The sequence below is a fragment of the Brettanomyces bruxellensis genome, chromosome 2 (assembly GCF_011074885.1).
Source record: "Brettanomyces bruxellensis chromosome 2, complete sequence".
In the NCBI taxonomy this organism is placed as follows: domain Eukaryota; kingdom Fungi; phylum Ascomycota; class Pichiomycetes; order Pichiales; family Pichiaceae; genus Brettanomyces; species Brettanomyces bruxellensis.
The window spans coordinates 359,959-378,749 of NC_054683.1; the positions used below are offsets into that span (position 1 = coordinate 359,959).

The 18,791-nt window shown below is 43.8% G+C and overlaps 8 protein-coding genes across 8 annotated transcripts; 4 read left to right on the forward strand and 4 right to left on the reverse strand.

The window, feature by feature from the left end:
- Nucleotides 1-196: 196 nt before the first annotated feature.
- BRETT_005310 (uncharacterized protein) lies at nucleotides 197-3,389 on the forward strand (the record flags this gene model as incomplete). The annotated part of the gene is made up of 4 exons (XM_041283790.1): nucleotides 197-697; nucleotides 772-796; nucleotides 1,087-1,135; nucleotides 1,385-3,389. 4 exons carry the CDS (start codon nucleotides 197-199, stop codon nucleotides 3,387-3,389), a joined length of 2,580 nt encoding a protein of 859 aa, XP_041134742.1.
- Nucleotides 3,390-4,236: 847 nt separating this feature from the next.
- Nucleotides 4,237-5,199, forward strand: SEC13 (GTPase-activating protein S13; the record flags this gene model as incomplete). Its single annotated transcript, XM_041283791.1, has 2 exons — nucleotides 4,237-4,239; nucleotides 4,324-5,199. 2 exons carry the CDS (start codon nucleotides 4,237-4,239, stop codon nucleotides 5,197-5,199), a joined length of 879 nt encoding a protein of 292 aa, XP_041134743.1.
- Nucleotides 5,200-6,809: 1,610 nt separating this feature from the next.
- On the reverse strand, nucleotides 6,810-9,722 carry BRETT_005312 (uncharacterized protein; the record flags this gene model as incomplete). Its single annotated transcript, XM_041283792.1, has 1 exon — nucleotides 6,810-9,722. The coding sequence occupies one exon, from the start codon at nucleotides 9,720-9,722 to the stop codon at nucleotides 6,810-6,812; it is 2,913 nt and encodes a 970-aa protein (XP_041134744.1).
- A 437-nt stretch (nucleotides 9,723-10,159) lies between these two features.
- On the forward strand, nucleotides 10,160-11,491 carry BRETT_005313 (uncharacterized protein; the record flags this gene model as incomplete). The annotated part of the gene is made up of 1 exon (XM_041283793.1): nucleotides 10,160-11,491. One exon carries the CDS (start codon nucleotides 10,160-10,162, stop codon nucleotides 11,489-11,491), a length of 1,332 nt encoding a protein of 443 aa, XP_041134745.1.
- A 174-nt stretch (nucleotides 11,492-11,665) lies between these two features.
- BRETT_005314 (uncharacterized protein) lies at nucleotides 11,666-11,971 on the forward strand (the record flags this gene model as incomplete). Its single annotated transcript, XM_041283794.1, has 1 exon — nucleotides 11,666-11,971. The coding sequence occupies one exon, from the start codon at nucleotides 11,666-11,668 to the stop codon at nucleotides 11,969-11,971; it is 306 nt and encodes a 101-aa protein (XP_041134746.1).
- A 1,077-nt stretch (nucleotides 11,972-13,048) lies between these two features.
- BRETT_005315 (uncharacterized protein) lies at nucleotides 13,049-14,766 on the reverse strand (the record flags this gene model as incomplete). Its single annotated transcript, XM_041283795.1, has 2 exons — nucleotides 13,049-14,078; nucleotides 14,114-14,766. The coding sequence occupies 2 exons, from the start codon at nucleotides 14,764-14,766 to the stop codon at nucleotides 13,049-13,051; spliced, it is 1,683 nt and encodes a 560-aa protein (XP_041134747.1).
- A 1,007-nt stretch (nucleotides 14,767-15,773) lies between these two features.
- On the reverse strand, nucleotides 15,774-16,962 carry BRETT_005316 (uncharacterized protein; the record flags this gene model as incomplete). Its single annotated transcript, XM_041283796.1, has 2 exons — nucleotides 15,774-16,639; nucleotides 16,953-16,962. 2 exons carry the CDS (start codon nucleotides 16,960-16,962, stop codon nucleotides 15,774-15,776), a joined length of 876 nt encoding a protein of 291 aa, XP_041134748.1.
- A 394-nt stretch (nucleotides 16,963-17,356) lies between these two features.
- Nucleotides 17,357-18,267, reverse strand: BRETT_005317 (uncharacterized protein; the record flags this gene model as incomplete). Its single annotated transcript, XM_041283797.1, is given in 2 exon segments — nucleotides 17,357-17,596; nucleotides 17,611-18,267. 2 exon segments carry the CDS (start codon nucleotides 18,265-18,267, stop codon nucleotides 17,357-17,359), a joined length of 897 nt encoding a protein of 298 aa, XP_041134749.1.
- Nucleotides 18,268-18,791: the final 524 nt, after the last annotated feature.

An 18,791-nucleotide genomic window follows, 5' to 3' on the forward strand; every position in this document is an offset into this window, starting at 1 on the left:
TAAAAAAAATAGGGAAAATATTCAAAATAAGGAAAATGAGACAGAAAAATGATGTAGTTGGTAAATTTGGTTCGTGTCTTATTTCTGAAGAGATGGTTTGAAACCTTCGATTTTCTCCACTTAGTCTTTTTATTTGCCACAAGCAGTATCTAAATTATTACATATAGTTACTACCGGTATCGCCACTCTTTACAATATGGTTGAACCGCGACCTGAAGTCAAAAGTGCCAGCAACAATTCTAAAGCTAAATCGGATTCAAGTCAAGATAAGAAATCCGAAGATGTGCCTAGAGATGTGCGACTTTTGCGACTCATATTTGCAACACAGGGAATCCAGAATTATGAAGATCACGTCCCACTCCAGCTGATGGATTTTGCCTATAGATACACATCAGAAATACTTAAAGATGCAGTTATATATAATGACCATGCACATCCCAATATTTCAAACGCAGGAAATGCGGGAGTTCATCACACACAGCTGAGTAACGAAGATGTGCGGCTAGCTATAGCAGCAAGAACAAATTACCAATTCCAGCCTGTTCCTCCTAAGAAAATGTTGATGAAGCTAGCAGCAGAAAGAAATCAAAAGCCTCTTCCTCCGGTAATGCCTATGTGGGGTATTCGCCTTCCCCCAGAGAAGTATTGTCTAACTGCTAAGGACTGGAGGCTTGATGAGGAAGATTCTGATTCAGGCGTAAGTTCAGTCTTTTCTGTATTATTTGCATTTTCTCTCATTGCCAGTTATACTAACAACTCTACTTTTTATAGGACACTAAACGCCAGAGAAAAGGTGGTGAGTCACACTGAATTGGTTTGAGGGATCGTTCCCCGTTGCATATATGGATTTGCTTTGTATCTGTTTGTTTTGTACATTAATGAGTATATCATAGTTAACTGTTAGGTGTACGGATGTACGCTTGCGTTGTTTTGTAATTTCGTCTCATCCCCTTATTTTTTTTTGTTTTTCCCGCGCTAATATTTCTCGATCTGTGGTTGACCCTTTCTCATTCGTGTCCTCACTACTAAATAAGGATGCTCTGTTAATAATAAAGACGTAATCATAGAAATTTTGCAACTTTGAAGAATCAATTAACTTCAGAATGACGAGTGTTACGCAAGGTTCGATTCCCGAGTAAGTGAGCGGCTGTATTTTGGTGTTTTGGTGATGATTAAAGGTACACGTGATAAGGATGCAAACTTGGTGAGGAGCGTCAAACAGATTAGGCAATAAATATGATCAGCATTTAAAATTAAACGATCAGAACAGAACAGTGCGAATGTCAAATGATGGTGATTTAAAGCTTACGTGCAACATTGGCACCAGTATAATTGCGTATTGAAATAGTGCTAAGTGGTCAATTACTAACAAGTTGAATACTAGAGTTGTGGAAAAAACAATTGGGGAGTCGCTTGAGCAGAGAACAGCCATTCTGGGAAATATCTCCGACTTGGGGCCTCCGGATATGGTGCATTTGGCGAAAATGGTGTCTAATTCGTCGACAAAGAAACCAACCACTGGAACTTTCTTCTATTACACGGGTACGGATGTATCAAACTCAGCCACCATCGCAGCACTATTACACTCAATTGCAGATATAATTGATGAGAAGCCGCAGCTATGGTTTGGTAAGCACAAATCCTGGAAAGTCTGTGAAGCTACATACTGCACGTACGATGCATTTTCAGAAATTGATGCTCGTGTAAAGGTGAATTTCCCAGGAGGTGTTGAACTTAGAGTTTTAGACAGTGAGGGAAACGAGATAGCCTCAACGGACAGGTTATGGCTAGAAATATACGTTTGTGCGATTGTGCGGGCTTTGATAACGGCTGATAATGATTCATCTGACTTCAGTTCTGTAGTTGAGATCCGAAAAGTGAACCCATTGCTCACAAAGGATCAAACGAAGTTGTTTTTTGAAGGTTTTGAAAAGCTGTTCTTTGAAGGAACAAAGCTTGGGTGCTCAGAAAAGCTTCAGGTTGCCACAAATGGAAATAATAACTTGGTGGATGCATTTTTGGCATGTGTAGGACTCACTGGAGAGTTTGATGAGGCAATTGCAATAATCCAGCGTCTTCGGAGCATAGACCCGTCGATCGGCTTTCTCGAGGCAAAGATCAATCTTATGGCGGATGAGGAAGTGCGGGCAGTTAAGATAATGCACGATATAGTAGATGCAAATCCGTTGGATGGGGAAGCACTTTCTTTACAGGCTGAGTTTTGCATCGAGAAGAAAAGACTTGATTTGGCTCTTCCACTTGCAACAAAAGCCATGAACTCTGCCCCATGGTACTTTAAGCCATGGTCGTTACTTGTGAAGACTTATATAAGGACTGGGGAGTACGAAAAAGCGTTGTTGACACTTAATTCATGTCCTATGGTGACACACAAAGACAAATACATCCTCAAGAGAATCAACAATCCAAAGCCTGAGGACATGCACCTACCTTTACCTGTGGATGTGACACTTGACAAAGTTTCCACATTGAACTCTGTAGATGTTGCAATTGAGCACAACAGGGTTGATCCAACGCTCATGGGTCTTCCTGCAGCCAGTCTTAAATCAACATTTGCTGAGGCATACAATCTTTTGACGGAGATAGTGCACAAAACTGGCTGGGAGATGCTTCTCAAGTACAGAACACACGTTTTTGTGATGGAAGGAGAATTTAAGGGTGCAAAAGGTGAGGAAAAGACAGATAAGCCGGATGGAGTAGAGGGCATCAAGAAAATTGATAAGTTGAACAGCTCAACAGAAAACTACAAACGTAAGGCGCTTCCAGAGACACCGGAGTCGCCACAATCGGAAAAATCGGAAAAATCAGATTATAAAAACAAGCAGCTCTGTGAGAGGTGGTTGGACAATTTGTTCATGCTTCTATACGATGATTTACGGGTTTACACGATGTACAAGGCGGAAAAAATGCACTTTGAGGCGCAAAAAGTGGAAATGAAGAAAACAACGTTGGAGTGGGAGCTAACTGGACTTGTTGCTCAGAGATTGGGCCACAAAGAAGAAGCTGCAAGTTGTTTTAAGAGAGGACTCGATACCAGATTTTCTCCAAGATGCACATCGCAACTTTTGAAGTACTATCTGGAGCATCACAGCAGTGTGGAGCATGCTAGCAAGAATGAGCCTGCTAACGATCTTCACGATAAGATTCTTGAGCTTACTGTTAACCTACTTGTGTGGAATCACAGGTGGTACTGTGGTTTTTCACCTGAGCTAATTCTGTCATTGAAAGATCTTGTGAATGAAGTTGGCCGAGTGAAGATTGAGAGTGAGGTGAAGGTCCAGTTTGATGATAAGAATACTGGTATATACGACTTGGTTTTGGACAACCTAAGCTTTTTGGACACCTACGGCCTGATTGAAAAAGAAGAGTGAAGATGGGTTTTATGACAGAGTTTCGTGTTGTTTGAAATTGGGATGGAAATATAGAGATGACGAGTTTTGATTAGATAGACTTGTGTATTTGTTTTAATTGAAGCTTTTTGGTGCCTTCCGATATATGTTAAAATGAGCTGAAGTGTTGAGAGATAAAAAATGGAAATTGTAATTGCAAAGAGTGTTTTAATTAATTTGGAGGAGTTGAGTTTTGGATTTGGAGGAGATAATTTTTGGATTTAGAGAAGATAATCTTAGAGTGCTTACTACTATTTTTTCGCCGTTTAGTGTATTTCACTTGTTTATTACTGTTTGTATTTATATGATTAAATAGGACCAACTTTTTCAAAGAGACGTAATTCAAAAGAAAATAGCAAGTTGAAATACCAAATTAAGTCCTTAGTAGCAGAGATGGCTGAATAATAACCATAATAATACCAAATACTTCCTGTCTGTTTGACTAAGGGATTCACATCCGTGCACCATTATCCCATGCCTGGGAGTAGGGTAAATGCGATGTACGTGAATGTAGAAATGTGTTGAAGTACCTGTACTAGTGAAATTTTGACATTGTGCCTGTTCTTACTCCATCAGTGTCAGCCATTTGTGGACAGAAGTCTGAAATTCGACGATTTTCGACGATTTCAAGCACAGTAATATTTTTCAGACGCTACTTTTTAGGCTTTGGGCATATACTTATTTTTTCGGATCGCGATGTTCTCCAGATATTTTTTTTGAGGTGCGAGGCACTTTTCGCTTTGAGTCCAGCACTATACGTGTCTCAAAGTCAGAGATATAATTGGCAACGAATTACAACAGAGGGCAGAGGAACATCGAGTTATTTGCAATGGTAAGCAGCAAAGTGGATGTGATGGTTGGAGGTGGTTTTCAGTGCTGAAATACTAACAAAAACTGGCATTCTGGTTTGATTCAGGTGACTATATCAAATGCACACGAAGGTCTAATCCATGATGCAGTGCTAGATTACTATGGGAAAAGGCTTGCGACGTGTTCATCAGACAAGACAATCAAGATATTCGAGGTGGATGGAGATGACTACAAGCTCGTGGAGACGTTAAAAGGGCACGAAGGACCTGTTTGGCAACTTTCTTGGGCACATCCAAAATTCGGCGTTGTTCTTGCCTCTTGTTCATATGATGGCAAAGTGCTGATTTGGAAGGAGGAAAAGGGCATCTGGAAGAATATTGCCGAGCACAGCGTGCACCAGGCGTCGGTCAACAGCATATCCTGGGCTCCAAGTGAGTATGGAGCACTATTATTGTGCACATCTTCAGATGGCCAGTGTTCAGTGGTCGAATTTGAGGCTGATGGCAACCAGAAGACTGTTGTGTGGCGTGCAGACGCCGTGGGCGTGAATGCCGGAACGTGGGCTCCGCCACAGAGGGATAATGCGAAGGAAAAACGCGTTGTTACGGGTGGATGCGACAACTTAGTCAAGATTTGGAGGTTCGACACGCAGAAAAACACATATGTGCAGGAGGAGGAGCTCAAGGGGCACACGGACTGGGTGAGGGACGTGGCCTGGTCGCAGTGCTTGCTCTCGAAGTTCTATATTGCGTCTGCATCGCAGGATAGGACTGTTATTATATGGACTAAGGATGTGGCCAATGCGAATGCCACGTGGAGAAAGCAGCTCCTTAGAAGTGACAAGTTCCCAGACGTGTGCTGGAGGGTTTCGTGGTCGATGAGCGGAAATGTGTTGGCCGTTTCTGGAGGTGACAACAAGGTTACTTTATGGAAAGAGAACTTGAACGGGGACTGGGAGCAGGTTGGCGAAGTTGATCAGTGAGGATATTAATGTGTAGAATAGGCAGCTAGAAATGGGTGTGTAATTGAAGAGATGTGGATTAGAGTGATGTAGTGTGAATTAATGATATTATACTGAGGAAGTGTGTATTAAGATAGTAGATTGAAGAGATGTGTATTAAGATAGTAAATTGAGGAAGTGTGTATTAAGATAGTAGATTGAAGAAATGTGTATTAAGATACTACATTGAAGAAATGTGGATTAATGATGTTTATTAAAGAGATGTGGATTAAAGATTTTGATTGAAGAGATGTAGTGTACGATTAAGATACTAGATTGAAGAAATATGGATCAAAGAGATGTAGGGTGGAATTAAAGATACTGAAATTAAGACTGTGCGGACTTATATCCTGATTGATTTTTGGCATAATGTCGTGAGTGGATCTGGGCAGTTTGGGATAATTAGATGGGAGACTGGCTTTGCAGAGATGCCTGTTATTTTTTGGATTTAATATAGTGTTGAAAGGTTATAATTTGCAGGCTTTTGTGCGTATGCTTTCGTGAAACTTAGATTACCAACATGGAGTGTTTTTAACGTTAAAGTATTGATATTAGTCTTCTCAAGTATTTCCGAAACTATTCTTGATATTAAAATTCAGAAGTGTGTTGATAGTCACTAAGTAATGTGTGGTTGGAGCATGCTTAAATACCGAAGGATATTATAGTTTTAGATAGGGCTCTGCTATTACACAATAGCACAACAGATACGTCAAATATCTATTTAAATAGTGCATATGAATTGATGACACAGTATATGGTACATCAACTAGTCACACGATGCATCAGAAACATAAGTGTACGTGAAGTAGCAGCATTAAATAACAAAGTGAGCAAGTCGCACTAGTAATACATTATGGATTAGGTAAAAACAACTAATAAAGTGAATGCGAATGGAAGCCAATCATACTCCTCCCTTTATAAGATCATATATACAGTATTTGGTAAAATATGTATAATTCATGATAATTGGTAAGTGGTACAATGCACACTTCATGAAGTAACTAATGAGTCCCTTAAAAGGTAGTAGATATTATGGTTTAAGTAACCGCTTCATACATTAAAATTGGGAATAAAGACCAATACGGTATGCAGATTGTATTAACTAATGAATTGTACTGACAGTTCTGAATGTAATAAATATTGGGAGCAACAGTAAATACTAAATGCAATATGTGCAAGAATATTGGGTGAATGGTAAATAGGGTTATTAAGTGATAAGTACCGAATGCCATATTAGGCATTCCGAATAGGTGTACTGATTAAATGGGTAATCACTAACGAGTTATTGCACCATATATGAACAAATGAGTACTAACCAAAGTATAAATTAAATGAGTAGTAACAGACATATGAATTAAGTGAGTGGTGCTAAATAATTAGTAAGTACTAAGGTAGAGTTTAGTAAATGGTAATAGAACACATCAGCGCGTATTAAATGAGTGTTGATATAATAAGGTTTATTAGGTTCAATAGCATTAAGCATTGATTATTTAATAATTATAATGCCTGAATGATGAGTTGTAGATAGTAATTTAGATTACTTACAAAACATTAAAAGTATGCCTAGATGGATTTATTAAGTATACACATCACTACAAGGGGATGACCATGAAGTTGAATTGGAAAGCAGGGGGGTTAGGATTTTGGTTAGGATTTTGGTTAGGATTTTGGTTAGGATTTTGGTTAGGATTTTGGTTTCCATTTTCGTTCCCATCTCCATCTCCATTTTCCCCATTTCTCCGCCTCTGTGCCCTCCAGCGAGCAACTATAGTAAACGTGATGAAGGCCAAAAAAATTCCTGAAAATATAAGATCCTCTTTTCCAACAACGTCCTCATCCCCCAGCTGGTCACCCAAATTTTCGCCCACGTTCGCGGCCAACTCGCCCCCCAAATTCTCACCGAGATTTTCTCGCACCTCGCCTCCCCGCAGAGCCCCGTCGACCCCCACGTTTATTTCGGAAAAGGGCACCTGGTGCTGCCGGAGCCGTCGGTACAAGCCCAGCAGCTCGTGCCAGGTGCGCCGCGGGAGGCCCTCCTGCTCCTGCGAGGAGCCCGAGCTGACACCCGTGAACCGGAACCACCACAGCTTAAGCCGAAGTCGGAAAAGGGCCAGCTGCACGGGGAGGTACGCATCGGGCAAAAGACGGAGTGCCTTGTCGTAATATCTCTTGGCGAGGTACAAGTCGAGGGGAACTCCGAGTCCGGACTCGTATGCGAGCCCGAGATTGTACGAGGCCTGGTGCGATCCCTTTCCGGCGGCCTCCCGGTAGAGGCTGACTGCGCGGTCCGGGCTAGCGGAAACGTTGCCCGACGAGGCGCGCAGGCCGCGGGCGTGCAGGTCGCCGAGGAAAACCAGCGAGTCCAGGTTACCCTGGCGCGCAGACTCCCCGTAGAGATCCGCAGCCGCCAGGAACCGGCCCGGGGGCACATCGGGCGGCGTGTCGAGGTGCGCCGTCGATGGGTACAGCATGTACGCGACGGAGGCCTGCGCGCTCTCGAATCCCTCCTCGGCCGCTTGCCCGTACGCCATCAGCGCACCCGTGTTGTCGCCGTGCGTGATTGCGCGGAACGCCCAGCGCAGGTCCGTCACGAGCGCCTCCGCCGACTCACAGAACCGCTTCGCGTAGCGGAGGGCCAGCGCCGCATCTACCCCTGGCGCATTGCCCGATTCGTACGCATCCACCACGGCCCATAGCGCAGGGAGGTACCCCTGGTAGCCGGCGAGCGTCATGAGGCGCCAGCCCGCCACAGGGTCGCCGCCCCGTGCTAAAAGCCGCCCCCACTGGTACTCGATCGCAGGGGTTGCTGCGCCGGCCGCAAACGCCTGGTAGATCTTCCCAGCCCGTACCACGTCGGCACCGGTTTCGGACATCCCGAGCCCGTACTGGTACAGAAGGCCGAGATCGGCCCCGACCGCTGCATCCCGCCGCCCGCACAACGCCCACGCCGTCCGTAGCCACTTCCGTGCCCGCACGAAGTCCTGGCTCACGCCCTCCCCGCGCAGAAGCATGTGGCCCACCGCATAGGTGCATTTCCAGGCCACCTCGATTTCCGGGCCGCCTTCCGCGGGCTGCCCACCCATCACGTACCGCACTAGCGGTAACTCAAGACTCTCCCGCGCGCACTCCTTCGCATTTTCAAATGCCCGCGTGTAGTTTCTCGGCCGCGAAAGCATCCCACCCTTGTAGTAGCTCCGGTACCGGCTGTACAACTCGCTGACCCGCTGCATTTTCGGGTCGTCCTCGCCATCCGCGAAAAATTCAAACCCACTTCCTGCATATCCAATTCCTGCTGCTGCCTGTTGCTGCTCTTGTTGTTGCCCACTGTACATCCCTGCACCGCTTTCTGTGCCCATCGCGGCAGGTTTTGGATTCGCCTCGCTTGCCCACTTGCCGTACATGCCATCACTAAAATCGCTCAAGTGCATCGCAAAACTTTCCGTATTTGGTGCGAGCACCCAGTCGTCATATGCGTTTTGGAGGTTGATGTTTTTATTTATTTTAGAATGCAATTCGTCAGTGTCTGTATTTATGTATTTATTTTCTTTCTTCTTATTCTCGTTAATTGTATTCTTTGTATCTTCATTGATGCTATCTTCATTCTTCATTCCATTCTTCATCTCTTCATTCTTTATCTCATTCTTTATCTCATTCTTTATCTTTTCATTCCCCATCTCATTCTTCATCTCCTCATTCGCCATTTCATTCTTCACCTCTTCACTATTTTTCTTTTTCTTCTCTCTCCCCACACCCCGCAAAATATCATAGCTCCATCGGGCAACACGCGAATAGTAATAAAACGCCATTCCCTCATCTTTCTTCACCGACTTACCGCTAAAGTACCGATATCCCAAACACATAGCTGCACGTATATCTCCCTCATCTGCTGCAATATTGTAGTGTAACAAAGCCTTGCCCTGCTCAACCGGAAGCTCTCCAAACAACCCTGTTGAGTAAACAAAGCCGAGAAGATAGTGGGCATGCGAAATTTTAGCATTTGCCTCTTCATCAACACCCAAAGCGTGTTTTGTAGCTTTTTCGAGGTAGTGGACCGCCTTCTTTGGCACCTGCGGAACAGAAAGGTTCCCGTATAGGTATATTTCGCCGAGTGCAGACGAGCACTCGAGGGATTGCATGTCATCAGAGGCATCCGCACACCTCTCAAGGCTTAAAAGTGCTGTTTTTTTCGCCTCACTCAACATTTCATACTGCCTTTGCCTCTTCCGCTCAATGTACCCTGGGAAATAGTCCACAGTAAATGCAATGTGAAGCTTGCGGGACTCCGGGGACGTCATATTGCCGTTTCGCCGAGCTTCTTCCTGCTCTGTTTCATTATAAAGTGTTGCTAGTGATTTGTCAAATGTCCAATGTGCATAAGTGGTGTTTGTCCCTGCATCTGCATCAATTGCAATTGCATTCTGTGCGTCTTCTGGAATCTTCTCCGCACCAAGAGTCTGCCCGTAACAAATGCACAATGCACATATCACGAGGCTTAATGTCTTCATGAAAAATGCACTTTGTATACTTGTCAGTTGAAGTCTATAGTGTATGATGTCTGCAGTAATTCAAAGAAAAAAAGAGAAAAAAGAATAATGTCAAGTCTAGCCGGCTCTAATGCTACCTATGTACAAAGTTTCCTCGCGATTCAAAGTTGGGGATAAGATGAAGCAGACTTGAGTATGTATGTGTGACAAGTTGATCATATGGCCAGATAACACCGTATCAATAAAAAAGCGGAAGTAAAATAAAATGGATGAAATAAAAAAATAAAAAAWWAAAAAAATCAAGAAATAGAAAAATAAAAAAATCAAGAAATAAATGAGATGACAATAAGACAAACGAGACTACTTGGAACGCTGATTCAATCATTTTTCAACCAATTATCTTTCCCCAAGCATCCTTCAACTAATGCATACCAACATCCTTAACTTCAAACTCCAACATGGCCACTAGATACTTCTGCTCCTGCAGAGAACCGCATCTCCATCCTAAGGCTTCCACTAACTGGCAAGGTCTCATTCCAGACAGTGTACGCGATGATTTAACATTCCACAAACTCGAAGAACTTCATTACTGCCCAACATGCCATCAATTGAGATGCCCCCTTTGCACCGAGACCGAAATTGCATACAAATACTGTCCGCATTGCCTCCGTCAGATGCCAAAAAAAAGTACATACTGTGAAAAGAGCTGCTTTCGATGCCCAGTCGAGAATTGCGGAGGATATATGAACGTGAGCTCCGAATCAGTCAGATCAGAAGATGACGTGAAGCAGTTTCTTGGCAAGCGGTTTCTTTTCACATGCCACATCTGCCACTGGACTTACACCACCAAACTCATCACGGCCCCTCAGTCGGTCGCGTCGATCGTCCACTCGATTTGCGTCGATGGGCGCGCCGCCTCCAGTCGCTTTGCACATTTGAAAAATTACTGCAGGGACAAAATCCGCTACGAGAAGCAACTTGGTCACTACGGCAAGCACAAACAGCTGGAATCGCCACAAAAGCCTCGGCCTCCGTCCATTATACCCGATGAGACAATGTCCGATTCCTCAAGTTTTCAAAATTCCTCGTCGCTCGTTCCCCTGACACAGCCTTTGTGTTGCAGGTACAAAACAAGATGTAAATCATGCCGGAATCCCCTAGATGTGCCTTCGGACAAGCCGTTTTCGGGAAAATGTACACAGACGGCATGTGCCATCGACTGCATTCCCAGAATTGTGCCTTCAAGGCCATCAAACGTCCATGCTGAGGGCTTTTGGGTGTACGGAAGAACAGTTACCGTTCTCATCAACGTGCTAAACAGCTACCGGAACCCAATAAATGTGACGATATCCACAATCAGCGATCTTGACTCGTTCAACACCAACAAGGTGCACTTTCACCTCCCGTGTCGCGAGTTTAAAGTGGATTGCATCGATGAAAATTCCAATATGAAGCATTTGAGCGATTACGTGAGGACAATCCCAACTTCGCTACTTACGAACTTTTCCTACGTGTCAAGAGTCGAACTAACTAACCGGCCTTTGGAAAGTCTCGAGGCACTTACGCCTGAAGAAACGGGTGATGTGTTTAGGAGCAAAAATGGCGTCGCTCGACCCGTCGATAGTGGTGTAAGCTGGTGTACGGTTGCGGCTGAGGTCACCGTTGAAAGAGGTGCAGGAAATTCAGAGGATAGTGTAGTATACATTCCATTGTTTATGGCAGTGGAGTCCGATGATGGCCAGAGAATCAGCTATTGGGTGAAATTGGAATTACCGAAAAGGGGCAGGTAATGGGGTGGAGGGTTAGTTACAGCATTAATGAGCATGAGGCACGAGGGAGAAAAAGAGCAACGCGAAAAAAAAAAAAAAAATTGAAATTTAAATGAAATAAATAGCATGAGAAGTGGATAGTTTCTGATCTTAACATATCAATGAGGGTCTGAATACAAGTCCTTGGGTGGGATTATGACCGAAAAGAAAGAAAACAGAATTGAACCAGCAACAATTGGCCGCTTGTTTCAGGCGGTGGCATTTCCAGACCCGGATAACACGAGAATCACGAAAAAAACACTAGACATGGTTTCGGAGTACATAGAGCTGTTTACAGAAGAGGCAATTACGAGAGCTAATCAATGCCGAATAGAGCAGGAACAGCAGGTGGCGAGGAACTATGAAGTGGAGGCTGGTGAGGAGAAAAAGGTACAAGATGGAGGAGTGATAGATTCGAGGCATTTAGAGGCGATTGCAGGATTGTTGGTTTTGGACTTCTAAGCATTTCTGGAAATGCGAATTTGCATATAGCATGAAGGTTGAATAATGGATTGGGTGGCTCAAGATATAGAATAGCATTATAGCACCAAGATGATTGGATAAAATGGTCGGGAATAAACATCCGCTGGAAATAAATATATAAATACTGGAAATACTAGATGTCATAGGTACGTAACTAGAGGTACTGAAATGCTAGATACCATAATAGAAGTACAGAAATACTGGAAACCATAAGTATGCAGATCTGTAAATTATAAAGGCGGTGTATAATTTCCGTACATGCCGAGTACTGTGAAGCAAATAGTTTAGGATAAGTAAGTATTTGGGCTGTGCATGCAATGCTGTAGCAAGTATTTGGACTAATGCAATACTATCGTAAGCATTGTAGGATGTGAATACAAATGTAGTAGTAAATCAGGATGTATATTTGATGGGTATGTGTAAATAAGTAGATGTCTCGTGGGGTAATTCAGTAGTTAAGGCAGGAAATAGGGAGCCGCTTTAAGCGGTAATGATGTAGACAACTACATCTTTAAACAGTGAATAAAGTAGATAGGTAATTATTTTACGCAATAATATCAAGTAAAAAGGTAGCAACCTTAACAACCACATGTTCAAACCTTGAATACAGTGGTGTTGAAGCCACTATTTCGGTATGAATAGGTCTTCAGGCAATAGTGCAGTTATAAGTAATTGCTTTAACTAGTAAGGAGAAACCAATTACATCTTTAGAAGTACATAGTAGAACTTGTGAAGTATGCAGGTGGCGCATCTTTAGTTCCGATTTTAGGAGTATATGAAGTACCTAAAGAGTATCACCGAAATGCGTAGTACATCTTTAGAAATTCTTTAAAAATGCTTTAGAAATGACTTAGAAATGTCAGAACCGTCAGAAATATCTCAGAAATGGCTTGGAAATGCCCTAAAACACACAAAGTACCTTATGGAATACACAGAAGTACCCTAAACAGCATGAATACAACAAGTAATTAACAAAGCCGGAGCACACTTCTATAGAATGGCACACCCCAGATTGTAGACAAAGCAGCGCAGAATACGCACTGCATGAAATATAAATCACTTCCTCTTGGCCAAGCCCCCCTCAGTCGGGTCAATCGGGAAAACCTTGTCCGGATTGAGGATCCGGTATGGGTCCAAAGCCATCTTGATCCGCCTCATTACAGCAACTGTATCGGGACCGGCCTCCTGCAACAAATAGTCCCTCTTGCCGATTCCAACGCCATGCTCACCTGTGACAGTTCCGTCGGCCTGAATTGCCCGGGTAACCATCCTCTCAACAGCAGCAGCAGCTTTGGCTCTGTCCTGCTTCTTGAAGAGAATGAAGCAGTGGTAGTTTCCGTCGCCGACGTGGCCGACGATCGACGCGGTGAGTTTCGACTCCGCGAGATCCTTCTTCGTGTCCTCGAGCGACTTTGCAAGTCTCGAAATGGGAACTGCGACGTCTGTGGTCCACAACTGGACGTCTTTGCCGATGTGCTCCTGGCCATACGAGATTGTAGACCACAATGCTGTTTTCCGAGCGTTCCAGAGCTCGAACTTCTCCTCGTCGGACTCGGCAAACTTGAAATCCGTGTTGTGGTTGTTGCTGCAGATCTTTCTAACCGCCTTGATCGTGTCATCAAGCCCTGGTTTCGAGTTCCCGCCGATCTTCAACATCAACGTGGGACTCTCGTTGTACTTCATGCTGACCTCGCCACTCTCATTGACAAACTTCAACATGTTGCCGTCCAAAAGCTCCATGGCATCCAACTGCAGTCCGCTCTGCACAAACTGCGAAACGGACGTCGACGCGTCGCCAATGGTGGGAAACGAGATCACCGCCACGTCCTGGAACTTCGGCTTCACGTTAAGCTTCAACGTGGCCTCTGTGACAATCCCCAAAGTGCCTTCTGAGCCAATGAAGAGCCCGTTCAAGTTGTAGCCTGCAGATGACTTTCTTGGTCTTTTCTTCGTCTTGATGACTGTTCCATCCGCTAAGACAACCGTCAAACTCACCACGTTCTCCTTCATGGTGCCGTACCGGGCAGCATTTGTGCTGAGCACGACGTGCCGACCATTCCGCCGATGCATGCACCGGGGCCCGGGTCTGGGCCAAAAAGAAGATTGTAGTCCGCAAGGTACTCGCCCAAGTCCTCCCATCCCACGGCTGGCTGCACCACCACGTCGAGATCGTCCTTGTGCAACGCGAGAATTTTGTTCATCCGCGACAAATCCATTGATATGCCATGTCTAGTTGGCGTGAAATGACCCTCCAAAGACGTGCCGCCTGTAAACGGCACCACGGGCACCCGATGCTTGTGGCACACCTTCATGATTGCAGAGACCTGTTCCGTCGTCTCCGGGTACACCACTGCGATTGGCCGCTCGCCCGGGGCCGGGTGCTCCGTCTGGAAGTAAGTGTCCGAGTGGCTGTCGAGAGAATTTTTCGAAACACTGACCTGGTCCGGTCTCAACAGCTTCTTCAACTCCTCAATTGCCGGCTCCGCCTTGCCATACTTTGGCGGTGTGAGCTCCCTTGTCTTCGTGGTTGAATGTGACGAGAACAAAAACGTGGGCGGGTCCTTGGCGATTCTAAATGCGATAAATGTCGCTCCAAAAGCTGCTCCGAAGAAAAAAAGCCCCGTCAACTTCAATACCTGTGCCTTGGACGTCGAACCACGGGTCGATCCCGCTGATTTTGTCGTTGTGGATGCCAGCCGAGATATCCGGATCGATCTCCCGGCCCTCGCTGTACATCTGAGTGCTGGTTTTGCAAATAGTCTTGAAGTGAACATTAAGCGCCGATAGTCTTTGATAATTATGAGGAAGGAGGAAAGAGAGGGAAAGAGAGAAGGCAAAAAGAGAGAGAAAAAGAAGAAAGTAGAAGAAAGTAGAAGAAACCCTAAAGTAGATGCATGCTTCGTCAAACAGAATTCCCAATTCCAGCACGAGCAAACAACTGTCTGTATTTATACCTGGATAAAATAAATACTGCACTCTCGCTTCGCTGCAATTTAAGCTTTTGGGTTTATTTTTCTTGCATTCAAATTTTTTTCTCTACCCCAGACATTCGACCAATCGGGAAGTTGCTAGTACTCGTCAGCTTTTGCAGCCTCCACACCAACGGGATGCTAAATGGCTTTTCGACCCCACGCCAGATCTCCATTCACGGCTCACTTTTAAGCTTAAATAAACGTTCTACGAAGAATGTCTCTGTCTAGAATGTATATTATTGTATTGTATCTGTCTTTCCCTAGTTTTTGAACCCTTTCTATTCTTTTTTACTGCTACATACACCTGTACACTGGTCACTATGTGGGCTTTTGCGTGGGTGAGAAAGCATTATTTGGAAAGCATTACTTGGAAAGCATTATTTGGAAAGCATTACTTGGAAAGCATTATTTGGAAATTATTACTTGGTCTTTTTCATGTTTTAAATTTTTATATAATCATTCTGAGAACATGCTGCCTGATCTCACAATCAAATCAATGAAATCTCTCTTTTCTCTTTTCTCTTCCTCTACCTTCCGTGTATTCATTAGTCATACATACCATGGCTTGTTACTATTGTTAGAGACAGTCTTTTGGATGCCACGCCAAACATAGACGCTCATATTTATTCATCGCACCTTTTTTATCCCCCTAAATGGTCTTCCTCAGCGTGGGTGGGATGCAGTCACTAGAATCAAACAAAATCCCCCACGAAAAATATCGCGGGATCCTACGCAGCCTACAATGTTCTTTTTTTTTCCATCAAAAGTTTTTTACGAAAAAAAAAAAAAAATTAAGTCCGCCTAAACGCTCACATGAAATCATCGTCGCCAAAATCGTCCCCACCGACGCCTTCGTCCGCAAGCATACCACCAATATCATCTTTTCTAAATCCAGAAGATCCAAAGTTCACACGCTTACCCTTGGCTTTCTTCTTTCCAGCACCGCCCAAGGAAGTTCCGCCCGTCTTGGAAAGTCTGGCCTGTCTCTCCTCCTTCAACTTGTTTCTAATCTGCACATTAAGAGTCGATATCACTTTTCTTGTCTGCTCAACTTTCAAAGGTTGGCACATCGACACAACAAGGTCTATGGCAAGATTGTTTGCATACAAGAGTGGGTTACCCTGCGCGAGTTTCTTCATCTCGGCCTCGAGTGCCTTTCTGAGCTTCACATACTCGTCTTTGTCCTCTGCTTTGAATAATGGATGCACATCTAGAGGTGTGTCCACTGTTATTGTGCCAGAAGGAGAATCCTCGTCCTCCTCATCACCTTCCAAAAACTTGTCCAGGTCCTCATCATCCCCGTTCTCATCTTTGTTGTTCGTAATTTGCATTCCGGCAAACAGATCGGCTGCATTTTTCATGTCTTCTTTCACCTGTGCCTCTTTGAGCATTTTTCTCCTCGTAGACTCGTCCACTTTGTCAATCTTCAATAGTGTAGGCTTGCCGCTTTTCTTCTTCTTCTTTCTCTCTAGTGCCTCTTTTTGCTTCTTCTTCAAAGCCGCCTTTTCTGCCTTTTCTTTGGCTTCTTTCTCTTTCTTCTGCTTCTCTAATTCATCAATATCGACATCCCACGACTCCAATAATGGCTTGTCATCATCTCCACCTTCTGCCTCTTGTTCCCAGTCATCGGCAACTGCCGCATTTGTATCTGCTGGAATCTCAAAGTTCTCGTCCTCTGATTATATGATGTTAGTAAACCACTCCTTCAAAGCATGAATACTTCTTGAAACTATAAAAAAAGGTGGATGTGTCTCATATATTAAGTTCTAGAGCTCCGCAAACGCCCACTCATTTCCATCTCTATCTTATCACCTTTTTCTGATCTTTGTACTGTTGTGAATTTTGTTAATGGCACCCCTTCTGTGCCTCAGACTGTATTACTTTCGTCTTTAACCTCAAATTTTCATCAAAATCTGCTAATACACCCAACTAAGTTGCATAAATAAAATCACAATCCACGTTCAACATCCTAAATCATTCGTACTTACCCCAAGACATGTTTGTGACTTGTATTATTCTTTGTATGTGCCCTTCAAATTCTTTCTTGAAGGCTTTTTTACTTTGGTTGAATTCAGTAGCACAAGACAAGACACCTCCTTTTTCTTCACAAGAAAAATTGAGGGATGCTTTTTATTTTTTTTTTTTTTTTTCACTTTTTATCGCCGGTTCCTCCAGCAAAACGTCGATCGACTCATTATGGTCTTCAAGCAGTCCCTAATCGTATGATCACACATTGATCCAACAGTATCCATACACTTTACCCGATATGCCAATCATTCTTCTATAAAGTGTACAAACTTCAATTCTACATCTGTTAATATAAGGTATAATATTTTAACTATAAAGCAAGGCCTTATGGAGGATGTTGGTTGCAAGAAGCATTATTTCACGGTTATCTCTTGAAAACAGGAGTCTTGAGTCCGTGGTTTCCTTTATAATTTGGTGGCTGGGGTTCCTTCCAGCCCTTGAAAACATCGTCGTTTGTAATCTCGTACACCTCTACACCGAGGGGCCGGCAGCAACTTGTCATGTCAACATTTGACTTTTCATCACCTTCACCCCAACCCCAAAGTGACAAATCACCACCTGGGCAACATGAAAGAGCACAGAGGACATCAGTTTCTGCGAAAAACTCAAAGTAATCACCCTTTTTGGCTGGGCAGGCTCCATAAAGTATTGATCTTTGTCCGTAAGTCCTGTCAACTGGAAAACATTTAAAACATCGTGAATGTCGTATTCAGTCAATCCGTATGGCATCACTGCCCGGGTAAGATTGGAGTGGCAATGGAAGTCATTATCTTCTCCCGAGAGAAGCTTATCAACATATGGATCGCATCTTGTTCCCATCAAATCATGGCATCTTCCACCCCACTCATCCTGGCCTCTGTTTTTAAGAGAATCACCTGTAATCGTCACCAGAGGCCTCAAAAATGGCAAGTTGGACCACAATCTATCGTACACAGACACATGAGCAGATTGCAGCTGTCTGGTTCTGGCTGCCCACATGTGTTCTCTTGGATTGTTGAAGTTCCAAATATCCAAATCTCCAACCTGGGGACCCTCGACTGCAATAATTCTGCAAACGCACCGCTTTGGAACTTTCCATGCCTTTGCCGACCTAATTGGGATCACAAACTTCTCGATAAGCTTCCTTTCGCCCTTTTCGGCAGTCTTGGCTATCCCGTCATAGAACGTTTTGTTTACGCATAACGGCGAATCCTTGTTTGTTGGAAAGTATGAGGCCTTTGGCTTAGGAAGACCGTAATTGGTCTTAACTGATGTCTGAGAGCAAAATGGTTCCATTTGGTTTAATTGTGTGCGTTTTAGCTTGGTTTCAGGTTTAGTCTTTTGGGTTAAATCAATTCAGGTTTTACAAGTCAGTGCAATTTCCAATTCGTCGTCATTTAGCCTTATTTTATACCCAGGATGATGTCAATTGTCAATGCTGAACAATACCATTTCAAAAACGTCGCTGCTGCTGTTCCTATTGATTTTGCAACCAATCAAATTTATGCATTGTCACTAAAAATGCACCCCGGGAAATATGCGTGTGACAAACACGTAAATGTACTGAAAGCAACATAAGTTGTCTCAGATATCAGATTCCGCTATTATTTCAAGAGATAAGAGACAACAACAATAACGAAAAAGCTATTTGAAATTTTTTTTTTTCTCGGGAACATTGTTTTATCTGTTGCTTGATTTTTCACGTCAACCAATCATAATTGAATCGCTGATAGAATAGCCAACAGAAAGTTGCAATTCTGATTGTTTTTTGCTATGTCTTAGTAGCATCTTGGTAGAATATCGGAATATGGCTCGGTATT